This window comes from Natrix helvetica, assembly GCF_964273705.1.
Source record: "Natrix helvetica genome assembly, chromosome: 4".
Classification (NCBI taxonomy): Eukaryota; Metazoa; Chordata; class Lepidosauria; order Squamata; family Natricidae; genus Natrix; species Natrix helvetica.
This window is the reverse complement of record NC_138550.1, coordinates 12,650,203-12,665,349: the sequence shown is the minus strand read 5'-3', so window position 1 is coordinate 12,665,349 and position 15,147 is coordinate 12,650,203. Positions and strand designations below refer to the sequence as shown.

Sequence of the window (15,147 nt, the reverse complement as noted above, 5' to 3'; positions counted from 1 at the left end):
CTGCAGAAAAAGCCATGCAGCGGCAGCAGAGCTCGCCTGGCTCTGCGGAGAGAGCTGGGCCAGGGCATTGTGAGGCTGGGAGGCGCGAGAGCGAGAGCGGAACAGCCGCTCGCGCACCCCCTCTCTCCAGCCATGCAGAGTGCCATTCACTGCCATTTCAAAGGTGCCAAGCCGCGGGAGCCGGCCGGCGGCGAACAGGCGCTCACATGGCTTGGTGATACCCCTAGGTCAGTGAATGGCGCTGTGCCCGGCTGGAAAGGGGGTTTGTCGGGTGACTGTTCATGAGTGTGGTTGCTTCATGGCTGCTGTGTTGCGCTGCTGCGACAGCGCAACACAGCCATTCGCCCATGAGGCTGTGCCCGGCTCTTTGGGAGCCTGAATGCAAGAGAGCAGCCGCCTGGCAATCCCCCTCTTCAGCTTGGCACAAAGCCGCTCACCAACCTAGCGGTATCCCGAAGGCGCTAAGCAATGCGATCACCTTTGCCTCCTCCCCTGTTCCCGCGGCTTGGCATCTTCGGCATACCGCTAGGTTGGTGAGCAGCACTCTGCCTGGCCGGAGGTGGGGGGTTGCCAGGGTGCTTATTTGCGGGGCAGGACTTATATTTTTGCCCACCAGAAAAATGTGGCATGGCCTTATTATCAGGACATGTTGTAATTTCGGGGAAACACGGTAATAAGAATTAATAGTAAAAGAAATGATCTAAAGTATAGAAAATGTATTATTAGTCAATATAACTAATAGATTGAAATAAATTATAATGGGATTGTTATAGTATTAGATACTTAAGGTATTGGAAATTAAGTTCTTCAAGTTGTTGAGAGATACTGGTTTAGAGAGAACAGAACTAAAATGAATTTCTCCATCTCATATAAATGCAGAAGTCCAGGAATTACAGGCAAAATGGCCAATGATTTTGCAGATTAAGGATATGGGGTTCCAACGGATCTGAAAGGCATTATGTTAGGAAAATTTTCCATGGAGGGAAAGTCAAGATTGAGAAGGTGCTACATTACATTTTTCTGAATATTTAAATATTGTTTTTGAACTTGAGACTAAAGTGACAAAAAAAAGAACACTCTAAAAGTACAAAACATGGGAAATTTAAAATTAATAAACAGCCATCATGGAACAAGCCTACTTTTCTTTATATCTTCCACTCTAGTCCAACATTTTCAAGAGTTGGAAACAATTTGCATTAATTCTTTATGAGTCTGCTTTTCTGCTCAGCAAGCTTGACAGATGCATTTTGACTTGGCAGGTCTTCATTTTATTTTATTTTTTTCTTGTTGGAACTTGCTGCAGCTTATTTTTCTAATACTTTCCAAGAACTGACATATTGTTTGACTGCCTTAGAGCATGAATTGTTGAGATGTCAGATTCGTTTTTGTGCCCACCTGGAATAAAACATTCTAATCTTACAACAGTCTTACAAATGGCTGCCTGTGGTTAGTGAAAATTGCTGTCAGACCAGAAGGGTTTCCAAATATCTTGTTTTGTCATATTACTGACATAGCAATCTATGGGAGGTAGATTTCAATATGAAATAAATCTGACTTGTTTAAAAGACTTTGGTTAAGAACCCTTTGAATGTTCAGGCTTCTTGCTGATGTAGAGATCTTATCCAAGCCTGGAGGATTATATTAGATTATATACTGTTGGATTGAACTACTTTAGGCCATTGTGGTTGGCTTCCGGTATCCAATTTTTCAGAATAGGGGTCTTTCTAACTCTGCCTAGAGATGTTCTTGTCAAATAATGCTTTAAAAAATAATAGCCTCATAACTAATTACTCTGTCCAATCATCAGAACTGAACAGCATTTGTCTCTGGGTTTATGGCAGGTAGTTGTAGTAACAGAGATACCATATATTAGGCACATAAGACTCCTAAACCTTAAACAAAAGCTAGGCAAGAGGACAGGACAAACCAAGGTTGTGATCTGTCTTCATTCTGTTGACAAAGGAGGTGTCACCCACCAGAGTTGCTCAACTTAAATTTCCAACATCCTTTGTCGTTGATCATGCAAACTAGAGTTATAACAATGATAGTTAAGCAATATCTGGAGGGTTACAGTTGCCTCATTTCTGACCATGTACGTAGAACTTTTAAAGATGTCTAATTCTGAGTGAAATGGTACCAGTTCGCTCTCGTGCGCTTTTTGCACATACACTGCTCACTTCGCTTGCGCGTGCTGGCCATGCATTGCTTGCACATGCGCAGATCATTGTTAATGGTTGTGCCCATGCGTGAAGACCATTAAAAGCTAATAAACAAGATGCCAGCAAGGGAGACCAGGGAACCGGTTTGAGGACATGGCTAGCCTGGGTGGCTGCCGGTTCTGCGACCCAGCCCAGATTACCACTACCAGTTCAGCTGAACCGGGCCAAACCGGGAGCAACCCACCTCTGGCTTAGGTACAGGAGTGGGATTATACTGTTTCGGGTGAACCAGTATCTGCAAAGATCAGCCGAGAGAGAACCAGTTCACTCCAGCCTTCAGGTGGGCCGCCTATCTCCAGGTTATACTCACCTATATTTCCTTGTTTTTTAGCCCAGCTGATCAGCGCGGCAGAGTGGATTGCCGCGCCTCAGCTGTTTTCCTGCAAACTGTGCAGGCTCGCGAACTTGTAGTTTGCCACCCCTGGCTAGGTAGCCCAGTCTCTTTCAGATTTAAGGTCTCTTTTGGCCTTGAGAAGCATGAATGAAGGGAGCACATATTGTGAACTCTGATTTGATCAGAAAAAGGGAAAAAGAAGTAGGATTTTAATTGAATTGAATTAAATACGGTTAATGTGATTATTCCTTGCATTTTAAATAATTTCCCCTTTCTGTCATATTAACAATCACAATTGGTGCAGAGATCTTATCCAAGCCTGGAGGATTATATTAGATTATATACTGTTGGATTGAACTACTTTAGGCCATTGGGGTTGGCTTCTGGTATCCAATTTTTCAGAATAGGGGTCTTTCTAACTCTGCCTAGAGCAGGGGTGTCCAAACTTGGCAACTTGAAGACTTGTGGACTTCAACTCCCAGAATTCCCCAGCCAGCTCTGCTGGCTGGGGAATTCTGGGAGTTGAAGTCCACAAGTCTTCAAGTTGCCAAGTTTGGACACCCCTGGCCTAGAGAGACTGAAGATTAAACAGAGGCCCCTCTGCTCTAATACTGAGCTCACGCCCATATCCAATAAGTATCTAATAATGATCTGTTCTTAAGAAATCAATTCTGTATACAGACCATGAGGGAGGCTGTATCCTGTCATTACCCTACAGATCCCTTTAATATCACAGGGAAGATTGGGAATGAAAGATTGGATAGAAAGCATGATTGATGAGACATTGAGGGATTATGTTGCAATTGAGGCTGGAGGTTAAGGAAGTAAGCCAAAGCGGTGAATATTAAGAAGGAATGCAAAAGATTGAACGGGTAGTATGTATCGTGGAAATGAATTTTAACCATAAGCACTACAGCACAGTTGATAGAATTGTTGACAACCAGGAATCTGAGACTGCAGGGTAGAGATGAGATTTGTGAGTGTAATAAACAAAAGTGAACCAAGATCTGGAATTTGGGCGGGTGGAGTAACAAAAGGAATGGCATGTTCAGAGTCGCCTTGTAGCATGAGATGGTAAATAAATTTGACAATAATTTGATAATAGTGTTGATTCATTCTGCTTGCTAATGCCTCTCTTGCAATAAGTGACCTCTTCCCAAAGCTGTTTTGCCACAAGAATTGGTCAGCAGGTTCTTAATGTGCATGGCGATGGGATTCCAGTTGCTTTTAAGATAATATTGCATTTTTGCTTTTAATACTGTCTTGGAGTCAGAATTTAGTAAAAATGAGATATATAAATATGAAAATCTTTTCTGTGGTTTCGACAGTGCTGTAGTATGCTTTTTTTAATGGGATAGCTTACTAAATTGGGTGTCTTTTTATGAATTCTGAGACCACTTTTGTTGCTTTTTTAAATTATCTTTATTTTTTCCCACCTGTATCACCCATTCTATCCAGCTCTGCAATTGGATTGGAACAATGGAAGTTGAGTTTGAAAGTAGCATTTATAGAATACTAGCTGATAACCTGGTGTTGCCTGGGTATTTACTTATCCCAGTCCTGTACTAGACAGGAATGGCGATGTCAAGTGGCAACGTAAGTGCGCAATGGGCTGTCCTCCCTCTTTCCGTGAATGTCGCCACAATTCCTGAAGAGGCAATGGCAAGGAGTGCTGGCATTACTGCCGGTTTGGCGCTTGTGCAGTTGCCTGTAAATAGGTCTATGCATACGCAGAACATTACAAATGTCAAAAAAACATGCCACAGTGACTGGGGAACCGGTTTGGGGATGTGGCAAGCCTGCCGTTCCTACTGGTTTGGGGACCCTGTCACAATTTCTACCACTGGTTCGCCCGAACCGGTGCGAACCGGTAGCAACCCACCTCTGAACTTCTTCCGAAGCCCTGATTTTGGCAACAATTATATAGTTTAAAATGTTTTCCCTGTGTCCCCAGAAGCATAATTTCTAATGTTGGATTCCGCCCCCCTTCATACCCAAGGGAGCCTCCTTGTGGAGTACTGTGAAACTGTTACCATGCCAACTCCACTGCGCTGTATAGTAGAATCCATTTTAAGGCACAACAGGCTGTATCTTAACAGAACACATACCCCTAGGGGTGTTAGGGGTGTCTTACCCCCACAGTATTTGTTTCCAGAGAGTAAGTCATTTGTGTACCAATTTGATTGAAATTGCTTGAGGCGTTCCAGAGTTATGCTGGAACACACACACACACACACACACACACACACACCACTTTAGATAGATGATAGATAGATAGATAGATGATAGATAGATAGATAGATAGATAGATGATAGACAGACAGACAGACAGACAGACAGACAGACAGACAGACAGACAGATAGACAGACAGACAGACAGATAGTTTTTTTCAGTTTGTAGAAGGGTTTGTGGGCCATGCCGTGGACTTCTGACATTGACCTCTTACTTAGGTTAGTCGTGAGACAAGATATTAAAATATAGCCATTGATTTCATAAAAGCTTTGCAATCAACATCAATTGATTCATTACCATCTGGAAATATTAATATTAAAGATCACTCAAATAAAGTTATGCTAAAAATTGCATCTGTTACTTTCTTTTACAGGAAAAGAAAATCAGAGTATCTCTGCCTTTAACAAGAGGACCAAGTGCCTTTATACCAGAGAAGGATGTAAGTTGTTCTTCTTTTTTCCTTCCTTTGAAGAAATGAACATGAAGCAGCAAAGCAGTGCAAGGAGATTATGGACCTATTGAATAATTTCCACCATGGCCATTTTAATTTCTGGAATGTCCCAACAGTTTAAAATCCAAAGCTTTGAATCAAGCTTTTGAGGCTTAAGTCTGATGTACAGGAAATTCAAAAGCTTAAACTTTGGTAGCAAAACTTACTAAAAATTCTATTTTTCCCCTCTTGTAAATTAAAATAGTTATTTTGAACTTGGATATTTATGTATTTGATTTGAAATGATTTGAATGCTTTTGGTTGTTAAAAATGTATCAGCTAGAGTGGACTGCATGTTATGAATATTTATGCCACATTAAAACTTTGCTTTTTAATAATGGTCTAAGCTTCTTTAGCTTTTTGACAGAGGAAAAACTGTATCGAGGAGGAATATTAGGATAGATTTGAAAATAATATGAATCTGGTGCTGAATAGTAATAGATCTTTATTTGTGCCTAATGTGCAGGAATGTACCCAAATTGTGCAATACAAGGATATGACACTGAAAATTAAGGGTTTTGGGAGAGGGAATTTGTTAAGGAAGAATTAGGATAAAACTGTAGCTAAATTGTCAGAATATGGGGAGATAATACACAGAGCGGTACTTTCTTGGTAATGGCTTAGCAATGATAGAATGGCTGAGGAAAACTTGTTTGGCCATTTTACTATTGAATTTGAGCAACTCTAACTACAGGTGGCTCAGTGGCTAAGACGATGAGCTTGTCAATCAGAAAGGTCGGCAGTTCGTTGGTTCGAATCCCTAGCGCCGGGTAACGGAATATAACTCCCGTCACTTGTCCCAGCTTCTGCCAACCTAGCAGTTCGAAAGCACATTAAAAAATGCAAGTAGAAAAATAGGGACCTTCTTTGGTGGGAAAGTAACAGCGTTCTGTGCGCCTTCAGTGTTTAGTCATGCCACCCACATGACCACGGAGACGTCTTCGGATAGCGCTGGCTCTTCAGCTTTGAAATGGAGATGAACACCACCCCCTAGAGTCGGGAACGAGTAGCATATATGTGCGAGGGGAACCTTTACCTTTAACTACAGGTAGTCCTCAACTTATGACCAGAATTGAGCCCGAAATTTCTGTTGTTTAGTGAGATAGTTGTTAAGTGATTTTACCCCATTTTACAACCTTTCTTGCCTCAGTTGTTAAATAAATCACTGCAGTTGATAAGTTAGTAACCCGATTGTTAAGTGAGTCTGGTTTCCCCATTGACTTTGCTCATCAGAAGGTTGCAAAAGGTAATCACATAATCTTGGGACACTAAGGACTTTGTCTTCTGTTTTTCATATCCTGTCGTATTTTATTTTGCTGTGTCTGGACTTAAGATATTGCTTCATTTTTGTTCTTTGCTCTGCCTACTTTTTCTGGTATTGACCAAAGAACAAAAAGAACAGATTGCTTAAGTCAGAACTGCCGCCTCAGGCCTGCACTCTGCAATCGTTTCAGTACCAGTCTGTCATGAAACTTGGCGGGAGGGTTAAGTTAAGAAAGCGAAGTTGCCTGCCCGAGACGGCGCTTAAGGTTGCTCCATGATGAGAAGAATGGTGCTGCAAGCCAGCCTACAATCAGAGTGGCCGATTCCAAAATCTCTTCTTTGAAATTATTGGACAGTTTTCACCTGAGGTTTTGGCGCACGAATTTCAGTTCTGGCTTTGCAGTACTGTCATTCACTTGACTTCTAGTACACTATACCTTGCTCACCAAATGGAGTTAAGGATCGTTTTTAGTGAGAAGATCAAGCTGAGGAAGGTCTGACATCAAGCCAGGATTGCATTACCAATCCATCCGGAGAAATAATCTACTATAGGGATTGTGCAAATTATGCCTTTCTCAGCCCAATGGTGTTAAGGATCATTTTTTACTTAGAAGCCTAAGTTGCAGCAGATCTGTCAACCTATCTTCAAGACTAACACAGGCTTTGTTCAACAGATTTTAGTTCAGCATTCTGCTAAACCACTTAGGATAAACAACTACCGCATTTTTCGGAGTATAAGACGCACCGGAGTATAAAACCCACCTAGGTTTTGAAGAGGCAAATTTTTTTAAAAAAAGGTTTTGCACTCTGCAAATCTCCCAAAAAGGGCCCATTTTTCACAAAAATGGGCCCGGTTTTTTTAAAAGGACATGAATAGCCTTTAGGAGGCTAGCTGAGTGCTCCTGGGGGGGCGCGCGCAAAAGCAATTTAAAAAGGGCATGGATAGCCTTTAGGAGGCTTATAGAGTGCTCCTGGGGACGGGGGGGGGGGGGCAAAATTGAGCAAAAAACGGAGTGTTTTTGGCTCATTTCTACCCTCCCCAGCCCCCCAGGAGCACTCTAGAAGCTTCCTAGAGGCTCTGCACAGCCATTTTGGTAAAGGGGGCGGGGTTTCTGGAGGCAAAAAAAAAATGCTGTATTCAGTGTATAAGACGCACTTAGATTTTCAGCCTCTTTTTTTCAGGGAAAAAGGTATGTCTTATACTCTGAAAAATACAGTAGGTTTCTTCAGATGGCCTTCAGTGCAGCTGAAATTCTGTTATACTATGGCTGATATTATATATATATATATATATATATATATATATATATATATATATATATATATATATATATATATATATATATATATATATATATATATATATATATATATATATATATATATATTGTTCAGCCTTCCATCCTTCTGACATCGGTAAAATGAGGACCCAGATTGTTGGGGGCAATATGCTGACTTTGTAAACAGCTTAGAAAGGGCTGTAAAAGCACTATGAAACGTTATATACGTCTAAGTGCTATTGCTCCTGCTATTATTTTATTATTATTTTAGTTCTTTCACTTAATCTCATTTAAACTTCCACACCTGCTTCTTCTTAAATAATCTCTTGGAATAATTATTTATAACATGTAAAACTGAATCAGATCAATAATGTCTTCTTTTTTTTTCGTTTGAACTTTCTCCAAAGGTTATGCAAGCCAATAGTTTGAATGAACGTATGCATCTGCTGGTGGAAGAATATTCTACATCTGGTCGCCTAGACAATGTCACTCAGGTCATGAGTTTACACATTCAGTACCTGGAGTCTTTTCTCCGCAGTCAGTTTTATATGTTGCGTGTGGATGGTCCTCTTCCTTTGCCCTACCGGCACTACATAGCAATCATGGTAAGCCCTGAAAAAGTCTTGATTCATCTCCTGTCATAATTACATTATGTTTTCCCCTAGTGTTGTAAGTTAAAGCAAGCGTGATCTTCTTCTGAACTGAAAAGAGATAACCCTGTCACCCACATCTAGTTGATCTTTCCTCCAAGATACCCAGCAGCTGGACCTAAGACACACAGACACATGCACACACACACACACACACACACACACACACACACACACACACACACACACATATCTAGTCTATAGTCATAGATGGAGTCTCTTCATTTTTAACACTTTACGGGTACGGTATGCTTTGTTCACTCAAAATGTGGCGGTTGTGAGCTATCTACGATCATTGTGTGAGATACGTGGCCAATAATCCATAATAATACGTTGCCAATAATCTTTTAAATCAGGGGTGTCAATCTTGATTTCATTGAGGGCTGCATCAGGATTGTGTTTGACTTCAGAGTTTCAGGGTGGGCATGGCCAGCTCGATGTCACTTGTGTCGGGGGCGCCCGTGGTAGCCCGAGTGCTCTGCCAGCAAAAATGGGCTCCCGAGTTCTGTTTTCAGTTGCGACAGCCTCCTGCAACCCACCGCCAGTAAAAACGGAGCTCAGGAGGGCTGCACGTGGCCCTCACAAGCTCTGTTTTTGCTGGCAGAGGCACCGTGCACTAGTCATTCCCTGTTTCCAGGGCCAGATCGAAGCACCCATCTTAAACAAGGAACTCTGAATTCTGCGCTTGGAATCAATTAAAACTATAATCTATAGTTTTCAAAATTTTGCAATAGCTAAAATACAGCATTCAGCATTGGTAAATACTTTTTCCAGTAGTCAAAACTTTCTACTGCAGTACAATATATTGTTATTCTCGTGGTGGTATTGGAAAAGTTATGGTTGAATAATACCCGTTTTCTTAAAGCCACAATGAATTCCTGAGAAAGGCAAAATTTAAGCGAATGGCTTCTACACTTAACAGCTTAACAGTCATAAGTGTTGTGCCAGAGTTCTTATTTTTGTACAGAACGTTGACGTAATGGGTACACCTAGCCTTGGCCATTTTAGGCAATATACAGGTAGACCTTAACTTAACAACCAGAATTGAGCCCATAATTTCCGATGCTAGGTGAGACATTTGAAAAGTGAGTTTTCCCCCCCATTTTAGAACCTTTCTTGCCACAGTTGTTAAGTGAATCTCTGCAGTTGTTAAGTCAGTAACAAGGTAAGTGAATCTGGTTTCCCCATTGACTTTGCTTGTAAGAAGGTCGCAGAAGGACCCCAGGACAATGCATCACAAACGTGAACCGGTTGCCAAGCATCTGAATTTTGATCATGTGACCATGGGCGTGTGTGTGTGTGTGTGTGCTGCAGTGGTCCATGAGTGTGAAAAATGGTCATAAATCTTTTTCCCCCCAATGCCGTTGCAACTTCAAACAGTTACTGAACCGACTGTTGTAAGCAGGGGTGGGATTTAAAAATTTTAGCAGCCGGTTCTCTGCCCAGTTGCTAGGTGGGCGTGGCCATGGTGGGTGTGACCTAGTTGGCGTCCTGCACCATGGCGACAGGGAGGCGTTTTCGCCCTCCCCAGGCTCTGGATGCTTTGCTCGAACCTCCGAGAGGGCGAAAACAGCCACCCCTGGCTCTGGAGGCCGGAAATGGGCTCATTTCCGGACTTCCAATACTTCCAGTAGGCCAGTTTTTTGCCCTCCCAGAGCTTCCACGAGGGCCCTGCACTTACCTGGCATCCAAAATGGGCCGTGTGACACTCCTGCGGAGAGGCGGGGAGGAGTAGGTGGGGTCAGCCAGTCCTTGTAACTACAGCTTCAGTGAACCAGATTAAAATTAACATCTGGTTCGCCCGAACCGGTCTGAATTGACTGAATCCCACCACTGGTTGTAAGTCGAGGTCTACCTGAATATGTTTCACACATCTTCTTTTCTGTTAAAAACAATCGCAGCGAAATTTCTTGTAAACTTTTCTTGTGAAAAGACTTGAATGCCGGGTTCTCTCTTCCTTGTTGTAAAGCGATTTTATTTCCCCTCTTACATCTGCCTATCTGTTTTCCAATCTGCTTCTTTGGGTGTCGCCTTTAGGCTGCTGCCAGGCACCAGTGTTCCTATCTAATAAATATACATGTGGAAGAGTTCCTGAAGACTGGAGGGATACCAGAATGGCTGAACGGCTTAGAATACATTCCTCAAAGGCTGAAAAATCTGAACGAAATCAACAAGCTGCTTGCACACCGACCGTGGCTGGTTTCCAAAGAGCACATTCAGGTACATTTACTTTGTTTTTTTAAAGAATCGGCTAGAGAAGGCAAAGCCAGATGTTCAAGCATTTGCCTGTGCCAAAACTTTACAGCAGGGGTGTCAAACTCGATTGCATTGAGAGCCACATCAGGGTTGTGTTTGTTCTCAGGGGGTGGGGGAGCAGAGATGGGTTGCTAATTTTTTTTACTACTGGTTTGAGGGGCGCTCCTGCATGCACTCCTGCACATGCGCAATGTGCAGAAGCGTCCGGGTTGATGGGCGGAGCCTCCCGTCACCAATACTACCAGTTTGGCTGATCCGGGCTGAACCAGCAGCAACCCACCTCTGTCGGATGGGGGGCATGGCCAGGGTGGGTGTGGCCAGCTCAACGTCACTTGTGTCAGGGGCCCTTGGGGTGGCCCGAGTGCTCGCGGCCCTCCCGAGCTCTGTTTTCACTGGCAGAGGCACTGTGGGCTTGTCCTTCACTGTTCCAGGGTATTCGTGGGCCAGATCTAAGCACCCTGCTGTTCTGATCGAGGCTTCCCCAAAAAACACAAAGCAGATTCCTGGTCCTGACAAAACTCCTTTTATTAAACGAATGTGAATTCCTCTTATTCCCATTCAGCAAAGGCCTGGTAAACAGTCTTTCAAAGGTGAAGTTATGACCATAAACCTTATCTACCTTGGAAAGCTGCCATGTAAATATTTTCCAAATGAGGTCCTGTGCAAGGAAAGACTTGGCACAGAGTCTCTGAGATTCATGGACAGATCTTCGCACTCCTGAAACGAACAAACAAACAAACAAATTGTTTCCTGCAAACCGCACTCCCCTTCCACTCCTCTTTTATTTCCTATGGGAGAGGCCATTCATCGTCCACCTGTGGCTTTACTCCCAAGTCAACCCTGATTTCTTAGCTGTTGTTTTCTTCTGGCAGCTCTGCGCTGGGAACAGGCTTCAACTGCTCCTCTGCCTCACTGCTGTCTAGCTCCAAAAGGCACTTGATCACTACCAGATGGCCTTGGCCCAACCTCTGCCTCCGACGCAGAGTACTCGTCCGAGCCTTCCCCAGCCTCCAGGACTGGCCCATGCTCCTCCCCAACCTCCTCACTGTCCGACTCTGCTGCCAGCTCTGCTGGCCACTGGCAGACCACAACACCTGTGAGCCAGATTTGGGCCCCGGGCTTTGAATTTGACACCCCTGCTTTACAGCTTTTGCTAGGATTTGATGGGAATGAGCTCTCCTTCCAGCTTTCTTTGAGCTCTGTGTCACCTTTCTGTAAATCGGACGTCACAGAGTCAAGGAATAGAAGAGCAGCCAGAAGGAACATTTTATAGATGTCGCTTCTCTCCCGTCGATACCTCCTAAAGCCGTTTTTCCTGTTTGGTTGAGGGGTTTGGGGGCTTTGTCATTAAAAGATCTGTCAGGCCATGGGGAAGTCTGTTTGTTTCTTTTCAAAGGAGGAAGAAGTTTGCAGGCATGGTTTATCATCCAAAACCCCACCTACCGAAACTTCTCCTTGCATATCTAAGTCATGTTGTAGTGCCTGGGAAGTGATAACTGGCCCCTTCTAGAGGGAATGAGGCAGAGCCAAAAGAGAAAAGTGTTTATGCTTTTGACTTTTTTTTCAGAAAAGAACTGGCTCATTTTACAGTTTGTTACAAAAGCAGGTATGGCTTGCCTTCCTGCCACTCCACTTGAAATTTCAAACACATTGACAAGAGTTGGAAGGGACCTTATAGACCATCTAGTCCAATCCCCTCTCAAGCAGGAGACCCTACATCATTTCTGACAGATGGCAGTCCAGTCTCTTCTTGAAAGCCTCCAGTGATGAAGCATGCACAACTTCTGAAGGCAACTCCTGTTCCATTGGTTGATTGTTCTCACTGTCAGAAAGTTCCTCCTTATTTCTAGGTTGAATCTCTCCTTGGTCAGTTTCCATCTATTATTCATTGTGTGGCCTTCAGGTGCTTTGGAAAATAGTTTGACATCCCCCCCCTCCTTTCTGTGGCAACCCCTCAAATATTGGAACACTGCTATCATGTCTCCCCTAGTCCTTCTCTTCACTGGACTAGCCATGCCCAGTGCCTGTAACTGTTCTTCATATCTTTTAGTCTCCAGTCCCCTAATCATCCTGGTTGCTCTTCTCTGCACTTTTTCTAGAGTCTCAACATCTTTTTTATAATGTGATGATGACCAAAACTGGATGCAGTACTCTAGGTGTGGTCTTACTAGGGCTTTATAGAGTGGTATTAGTACCTCACTTGATTGTATCCTTCTGTTAATGCAATTTAGGATTGCATTGGCTTTTTTTGCTGCCACTGCACACTGCAGGCTCATATTTAGCTGGTTGTCCATTAAGACTCCATGATCCTTCTCACCATCACTGCTATTAAGCCTGGTTTCACCCAGTTTATATGTGTACTTTTGGTTTTTCTCACCTAATTTAATACAATTAAACTGTAAAATACCTTAAAGCGGGCATGCACAAGGCTAAGGCAACTCTTGCCATTTCAATAGCACCCCAGAGCCAAGATCCCAGTAATTTGGCAAGGCCAGAATACAATCCATCTTGATTTAAGTTAATTTACTTTTAAAAGTTATGAGTTAAATCTAAATCATATTAATTTAACTCTAAATGAGTTAAATTAATATGATTTTCACGATGCCTCCCTTTCATATAAAGCAGAAAAAAAACCTACCATCTTTGGAAGGACTTTGGCTTTGTGGATGAAATGTAGCTGAGGAACCTTATTATCTATAAATATTCCAGAGGAGGAATAGCCAACATGCAATGTTTGCGATTTGTAACCATCATTTTTGTTCAAAGTTTGAGAGCTAAGAGCCCCTGAGCTTTTCCATTTAAAAAATCAATCTGTCTTGAGATATCAAACCAGTTAATTACAATCCTGGTTAAACCCTAAAGAGTCTTGTTTTTTCCATTTTGATTTATATTTTGCAACTGAAAGGGTGGGAAACACACAGTATCTCTAAATTGTGCTGAAATGATTCAAGGAGATTAGATTAGAAGGCTTCCTGGCATACTCTGGTTTTGCTGCTTCCAATTCAGAAATTAAAACTCAGCCGGGGAAAACACATCCTGCCTGTTCCTATACATGTACATGTACATGTACATATACATATACATATACATATACATATACATATACATATACATATACACACATATATATATTTGTGTTATATTTGTACTGATAAATAAATAAAGGGAGACTAGTATAGATCTATTTCGAGCTAATTAGCTCTCATCAGCTAGCCATACCCTTACTGGGATTTGAACCCGGGCTGTATATATCTTAGGCAGGAGTTTTAGCCACTAAGCCACGGGCTCTGTTCCTTATCAGTTGAGCCAGGGAAATAGGTATGTATTTGTGTTACAACCCCTGGTATGACTAAATATGACTCAAATATATATATATATGAATTTATGTAGTGTTTTTTCACATATGTAGTGTTTTTTTCCCCTCTTCTTTTGTTTCAGAAACTTGTGAAGACAGGAGAAAATAATTGGTCTCTTCCTGAACTAGTGCATGCTGTGGTCCTTTTGGCACATTATCACTCCCTGGCAAGTTTCGTTTTTGGCAGTGGCATCAATCCAGAGAGAGATTTTGGGACCTCCAACGGCTACCGACTCATATCAGTTAACCACTTCTGCGTCTGTGATCTCGCCAATGACAACAACATTGAAAACGCAACCCTCAAAAGTAACAGCTTTGGGGTTAGTTGTTTGAAGGTTGTTCCTTTCTCGTCTCTCCTCTGACTTTCGTTGATGTTATAAAAGCTGGCTTGGAAGGGGAGATCATTTTGGCTTGCGGGTTTTCTCTGGAGTCTATCAATGCTCGGCATGTGGGAAGCAAATCCCAGCAGAACTAAGATCCAAGGGTTGGATGGAGAGCAGGGGCTAAAAAGTCAACAGAAGTGGTAGTTGTAGGGCACCGTCTGTTCTTGGAGGAGAAAATATTGTTGGGATTAAGATGCAAGCAGTTGGTAAAGAGTCTGAAGAAATGACCCATAGGAAGGGAGGGAACCACATTTCCCAACAATTCGCCTTTTAAATTTCTTGGCAATAGTGATTTCCTTCTTATACAGAAAATGTCATTGAATCCCAAAGCTGGAAAGAAAAATAAAAGTTTTCCTAAACTTCAGAAAATTTTATTAATACGGATAAGTACATTGATAAACTACAAAATAGAAAAAAATAGAAAGTGCAGAAAGGATTAAAAAAGGACACAGAAAAGAAAAATAAGAATGTAATAAAGAAAAGAAAGAACAAATATATAAAGAAATGAATTCCCTTTCACAAGTATAAACAATTTTAGTAACTTATCACCATCTCTTCAAATGCAACAAACAATATTTTGTAGCTCATCTCTTATCTGTAAACAAATTCTTAAACCCCTCATTCAATCCTCGTCAGCAAAAGTCTATTAACAGGTTACCCAGAAATATCATCGCATCTATTTTA

At 42.2% G+C, this 15,147-nt stretch overlaps 1 protein-coding gene across 1 annotated transcript in view; it reads left to right on the top strand.

Moving 5' to 3' along the window:
• Window positions 1-15,147, top strand: part of SESN3 (sestrin 3) — a 70,919-nt gene that overhangs the window by 42,701 nt on the left and 13,071 nt on the right. Inside the window, exons 2-5 of the mRNA XM_081950706.1 lie at window positions 5,160-5,225; window positions 8,227-8,424; window positions 10,507-10,689; window positions 14,164-14,400. Coding sequence (XP_081806832.1) covers window positions 5,160-5,225; window positions 8,227-8,424; window positions 10,507-10,689; window positions 14,164-14,400 — 684 coding nt within the window. The remainder of the gene's footprint in view (window positions 1-5,159; window positions 5,226-8,226; window positions 8,425-10,506; window positions 10,690-14,163; window positions 14,401-15,147) is intronic.